This window comes from Brassica napus, chromosome C2, assembly GCF_020379485.1.
Source record: "Brassica napus cultivar Da-Ae chromosome C2, Da-Ae, whole genome shotgun sequence".
In the NCBI taxonomy this organism is placed as follows: domain Eukaryota; kingdom Viridiplantae; phylum Streptophyta; class Magnoliopsida; order Brassicales; family Brassicaceae; genus Brassica; species Brassica napus.
In genome coordinates, this window is record NC_063445.1 from 52,314,391 (window position 1) to 52,320,852 (window position 6,462).

At 32.7% G+C, this 6,462-nt stretch overlaps 1 protein-coding gene across 1 annotated transcript; it reads right to left on the reverse strand.

The window, feature by feature from the left end:
- Positions 1–385: 385 nt before the first annotated feature.
- LOC106429029 (proline dehydrogenase 1, mitochondrial) lies at positions 386–3,154 on the reverse strand. The gene is made up of 4 exons (XM_013869773.3): positions 2,337–3,154; positions 1,085–1,736; positions 751–991; positions 386–648 (listed from the first exon to the last, which is right to left on the reverse strand). Exons 1-4 carry the CDS (start codon positions 2,898–2,900, stop codon positions 609–611), a joined length of 1,497 nt encoding a protein of 498 aa, XP_013725227.1. The 5' UTR covers positions 2,901–3,154; the 3' UTR covers positions 386–608.
- Between the last annotated feature and the right edge of the window lie 3,308 nt (positions 3,155–6,462).

Sequence of the window (6,462 nt, forward strand, 5' to 3'; positions counted from 1 at the left end):
ATACGTTTCATCCAATCTGACGGTCTCTATTGAGTAAAAAAACTGCTAATTTTTTGAAGAATCCTCACAATTTAAACCAAGTTTATTAACAAATTAAAAATCTGAAATCAGTTTTTGATAAGTTTTCTGAGCTTCCAACTTAAAAACGCTCTGATAGCATGATAAGGTTTTTGGGCTTCCAATTTAAAACTAATTGGCGGTAAGTGTAATGGTCCAAATCTTTTATATATTCTAATCCCTTACATATTTCCAATGTGAAATTTTATCTCCGACAGTTTTTATGGTTGGGCTCGAGTTGGATCAAATAATCAGGAGAGGCTATCCACCATGTTACGAGCGACCTAATTAAGTATAGGATAACATCTTCAAATGACCGAATCAAGAGTAAATAAAAAGGTAATTCCATTATTATTGATAAGGAAGGGTGAATATACATTGATGAATAATTTAATTAAATATGTATCCCCCTTACAACAAAACCAGATGAAATGTTCTTACCTACTTACATAATATATTTTTCTTATAATCTACATAGAACAAATTTGTTGATCTACATTTCCCAGTTCAATTTAATGGCTCCATACATAAGGACAATTAAACTCATCTCCTCACGCATTTCCGGCGAGTAATCTCCTCTTAAGCTCCATCCTGCAATAACCAATATAAACATTGTTCAGCTAAATCCAAAATCGATGTTAACCGGACTAATGATATGTATAAGTTAACTATGTTTTGAAGTTAATTAATTACCTCATGAGATGACGGTCAGTGGCTCCCGTGGCCATCATTCCCCGGTTCTCATAAGCACGTCGGACAAGATAAGGTATAGCGGTTTCGACCGGTCCGAATGGCATGTACTTGCTAACATTGAACCCGGCCCTCTTTAAACCGAAGGACAATGCATCTGACATACCGTATAGCTGCGCAAACTCTATCTTCCCGTTCTCTTTATCGATATTGAGCTCACTTGCTTTCTTTGATGCAAGTCTCCCTATAATTTAAAAACATTTCTCTAATCAGCAATCTATTTAACCTTAAAAAGAAAGATAATTATGTGTTTAAAAATTGTGGTTCAGTGGCTTACCAGAGTCAGCGTTATGTGTTGCAAGAACCACACCAAAGCCCGAACCGTTTGAGGCTTTCTCCATTAGGAAAGTCATGCAGTTATTGTAGCAATCGTGCGTGTTCTGAATTGTGTCGTGGACTGGTGACTTGTTCCCCAAGGAATCTGCCAGCCTAGCTTCACTAGACATATAAGCACCTCTCACCAACTTAAAGCCCATAGGAACATTTTCCTTCTCGGCTTCTTGTACGGCCAAATGCAACCTCTCACCAGCGTCTCTCAAGTAGGCCTGAATCGTGTTGTAAACAATAGGTCTGTCTTTGTCCGCATTGAACAAGATCGCTGATGAGTAAGCCATGTAGTCGATCGCCGGTTGGAGGATTGTGTCTTCAGCATCGACCAGCAAAGGTACATTAGACTCTTGGCATTTACGACAGATGTCTTGGATCCTTACGTGTGCTGCTTCGAGCTCCCGTTCTTCTTCGGCGGTTAAGGGTTCCGGTTCTGAGTTTGTGTGGTAAAGAGGGCTTGAATCGGAGAAAACCGGAAACGATTTGAGCTTCCATGAGAGTTTAAAGTTCTTAGTCTTGTATTCCCACCGAAGCAAATCACTCACTCGTTTTAGAAGACTAATGGGACAAATCGCAGTTATCTTCACGACCACTGAGCTAAACTGTTGGGACAAAGAGCAAAAAATAACGTGTCAATATAAAACCAATAATAGTTAAACCGGAATAAACCGGGCCAAGGTATAGGGAGAATATTCCTAAAGTGTAATCTACTAGCTTCTGACGAAAGTTCTAGTCCATCTACAAGGCCAGGGACCTCGTGCGTATAAATGTAGTCAGATAGTGACGTAATGCTTTGAGTTTATCACCGTATTTAAAAAATATTTTTTGAAAGGAAATAAATTAAACGCAAAGTCACTTTTTTGAAAACGCGTGAGAGTAATTTAATCAATTTATTAATTTTATATGAAAATAGAGATATAAATATGCACGTCTATGTATATCTATGCAAGTGTACTTTGACAGGGTACGGAGATTCGGCTGTGGAACCAACTTGCCCAAATTTGATAATCAGGGCCCCATTAAAAATTAATTGTTTTAAGTTATGGAACAATTAAACTCAAGATATGGTATGATATATTTTTCTTTTTGTCTTTTCTAATACGATTTTAAAAATGTTTATTCGGGAATATAAAAGAAAAAAACAGCGGATTTCTAAAATGAAACAAAAAAAAAATCAATAAAGACACATGAGGATTGCTTACGTGAGATGTTGGTAACGATTTGGCAGCTTCAATGGTTCGAAGGAAATGGTGCATGTTATCATCGCAAGAGGCAGCATCATCGGCGTGTTCAACGCCGTACACAAGCATACCTTTAAGACCCGTAGCCTCGTAAACACTTCTTACGCGCTGCGCGGCTGCGTCAGCGTCTTCACCGGCGCAGAAATGGTCATAAAACGTACTTTTCACAAGTCCAAGGACCATGTCACGTGTTAACGCGGTTTCCATGAGTTTAGAACTCATGACCCACGATCCAAGATCCACCATAGGACCTATCGCCGCCGCATGCAGCACGGCGGTGGAGCGGAGAAGATCGGAGGTGGGGACAGAGGCAAAGAGACGGGCTTGGTCGGACAGATCGATGTCATTGTGAGCTTCGTTTGGTTTTGGGTGGGGGACAGGTGGCTCTGGCGCTTGTTGTCCGAAGGAGAGTATCTCCGGGACGACTGCGGTTGAAGCTGTCACGGTGGGCTGACCCACCGGGCTCAAAGCGGAGAAACGGTAAGGACGACGGATAAAGTTTGTTCGGAGGAGACGGGCTGCCATAAAATTCAAAGATGTTCTTGATAAAACGAAAAATAAAATTGTTTTTCTTCTCCTCTAATGTTTCTTAGGCTTCTCGCTTTTATCGCTTTTCTTTTCTTCTCTCAACGCTTTGTTGTGTGATTGATGTCTCCTCCTCTGTTACTGCCACACATATTTATAGAAGAGTATAAAACTATATGCATATATACACGTTTTACGTGTTCCATATAATAGGATTGTGATAAAATTAAATCATCTAAAATTACAACGGAATCTTTATAAAGAAAGTCAAATTCTTAAATTTAACTCAACAATATATGTTACCATAATAATTACGGACGACAGAGACAGCCAGGCACTGACTATAAGATGAGTCATTGGATAAGTATTAAATTGATATTATATGATGACTTTATTGTTTTTAAAATTGAAATAGGAAATTTCTAGAGAGACGGTGGAGGAAGATATGAAGGATGAGTGGATGGTGACTCGGATACAACGCGAGGACCTGGACTTGTTCTTTGAATCTTTGACTTTTCTATATTGGAATCTCCGGAATCTTAGTGTTAACTAATTTGAATTAATCAGTAAATATTCTCTCCTAATAAAAGTAAGTAGTTAAAAATAGATTTGAAGTTAAAAAATTTACTTTAGACCATCTCCAATGTATTTTTCTATTTTTTCCTCTAAAATAGAAGAACTCTATAATAGAGATAGATTTGTCTCCAATGTATTCTTCTATTTCTTCTTCTAAAAAGGAATATTCTTGATATATTATTTTCTAATTTTACAAATAGTATTTTTTATTTGTGAAAGTTAAAAACCAACCCAATTTAGTTTAACATTCATAAAATTATGATATTATTTACACTGAATATTTTTATAGAAACTATTATGTAAATAAAAAGTATGATTATATGTTTATATAAACAGTACATTTTCACTAAAAAATATTTATTTTGGTTATAATTGTTAAAATAAAAAGTTATTGGATCATTTTGTGAATAAAAAAAGTATGCTTCTATTATAGAGGAATGCTATTTCTTCTTCTAAATATAGAGGTGAAAATAGCAATCTCTATTTTAGAGGAATATATAGAGTAAGGTTTGAGTGATTTTACCTCTAAATGCTATTATAGAAGCAAATATAGAGGTGGGTTGGAGATGCTCTTAGCACAACCTCGATTTTGATTCACCCATTATTTTCTTTTTATGCACTAACTAAATTGTAAAATACTAGTACTAGTTTATTAAAAAATGTAGAATATACTATTTTATTTGTTAACAGCTAATTCGTTTATGCATGTGGTTTTTAAAATATCAGATTTATCTACCCTACAAATTTCAGCAAATACATTTTTTTCCTTTTGTTACATGATATTCTGTCTAATATCATGTTATTTGTCTGAATCTTGAAAAACATACATCTTTATTTACAGTTTTTTCTAGTCTTGCCCATAATTTTCGGTCTCTCACCAAGAAGCTTTTATAATAGCGCTTGTGAGAATTTTTTATTATAGTTGATCTTCCACTGTTAATTAAATTAACTCGTTATTACTTTATTCTTCCAACCCAAACCACTTGACGCAAAAGTGAAGACGAAGAACCAACCAAAGCTAATAAGATACAAATATACAACCGTACCTTTTCAAAAAGTTTCAATACAGAGAATCTTTGACAGAAGCAGATCTTTACAAAAACATAAAAGCAATGAAAACCAAGTGAGCGGGACCCATCCGTCCCCCAAAAATGGCAGTGCTACCAAGTTTTGGCAAAATGATAAAACAAAAAAAAAAGTAGTTTATTGAGGAATTTGAGCCGTTAGATTTTGAGAGGCGAGAAGGTGAGAGGGTCACGTGAGGAAGTAAAGAGGTTAGGTGAGCATTGGACACGAAAGTCGCCAGCTGTAGCCGCCATTTTCATTGGTCCATCCCAACCTTTCATGCAATATTCACTTTATATTTCAAAAACAGTAACTTTTTGATAAAGAAGTTATTTCAAAACAATAACGCAAAATGAAATGAAGCTCATTTGTATTTTCTTTTGTATGCTGAAATGTGTCTTTTGTTTTTTTGGTAAAAATGTGTCTTTTGTTGATCCTGTAAATATGAGACTTTGAGGGTCCTGCTTTTAAAATCTAGTTTGACGTGTAAATCAGACTGCATTATTGGTTTCTTGGGTTACTTTTGCTGGTAATAAGTACTCAAGTAAACTGTTCAATCCCATCTTCATCAAATCAAATAATTGATACAGAAACCGACCCAATTTGTCAATATGACCAAAATTGAGTTTATATATCTAAATAAACAAATCTCAACTAGAGCTTGATTCGCGAATATTTTATTTTATTTTTATAGACAAATATATTTTGTATAAATGGTAATATGAATTTTAAAATTTATCCGCATTAAAAAATTGTTAAACATGACATTTCTAAATACAATAATATATAGTTTATATTGGAAATTCTTTTTTTTTAAACCGTCAATTATATCATCTACATTCTTAGAATTTGACCTATGCATCCACACAAATATATTTCTATTTTTTACAAATCAAAATTTAATGTATGATAAAATTGGTATATATAACTATTAAAATTTGTTGATATATATTTTATAATCTTCTACATTTATCATATTAAATTTATATTGGGTTTTTATTTACATGAAATATATGTAAATTATATATTTACATATTAATTTATATATTATTTATATATTATATAAATAACTTCTTACATGGCTTTAAGTTTTTAGTTATTATTAATAAATAGTAAGAAATATAACTAATCTTTAAAATAAATTTTGTTTAAATTTAGTAAATGAATAGTTAAATCGATTTAGATGGCTTTGTGGTTGTTTTTATCATTTTTATTAATAATATAGCTTTAGCATATCTAAAACGATTTTTTCTCATGGTTTATTTTTTAGCTAAATAAATATAGCTTTAGTTGTTTTTATCATAATTATTAAATAGTTATTTTAAATTTTTGTTTTAACATTAACTATTTTGAAGATCAATTTAAGAATTTTTTATGGTTCTTTTAACTAATAATAAGACAATAAATGCTAAAAGTTAAGTTTAGGGAGTTTCTTAATTGCATTAGAATATAATTAAGTAATTACTTTAATAATATAGATATGAACTAAACAGTTCCAAAATTATGATTCATATAAAAATACTTTTTAGTCTTGTTTGATCTTTAAAATAGAAAATAAAACCTTTTTGTATCAAAAGAAAATTAAACTTTTCAAAATGAGATAAAAGGCAAACAACCGCCATGCTACATTACAATTTAAAGGGGTAAATTTGATAATTTATTTGTTCGGACCAGTAGAATAACTCATGTGTGTAAAAGAAATCTGAAATATTGAACCGAACCAAATCAACTAAACCAAACTGAACTAAAATTTCAGTTAATTCGGTGAGAATTTCGGTTTGATTCGACAGAATTATAAAAAATAAAATTTGGTTTTCGATCCGGAAACAAGTTAGTTCGATGTATTTTAAAAAAATTAACCAAATTTCAAACCGAACTAATAGAATCAACCAAAATTTTGAATTGAAATAATCAAACTAAC

What these genes read in the sequence shown, in the direction of transcription:
- LOC106429029 (XM_013869773.3), bottom strand. Translation starts at nt 2,900, where the DNA reads ATGGCAGCCCGTCTCCTCCGAACAAACTTTATCCGTCGTCCTTACCGT. An exon ending in AATCGTTACCAACATCTCAC is followed by an intron (nt 1,737 to 2,336) that starts GTAAGCAATCCT and finishes TTGTCCCAACAG; the next exon opens with TTTAGCTCAGTGGTCGTGAA. An exon ending in AACACATAACGCTGACTCTG is followed by an intron (nt 992 to 1,084) that starts GTAAGCCACTGA and finishes TTTAAATTATAG; the next exon opens with GGAGACTTGCATCAAAGAAA.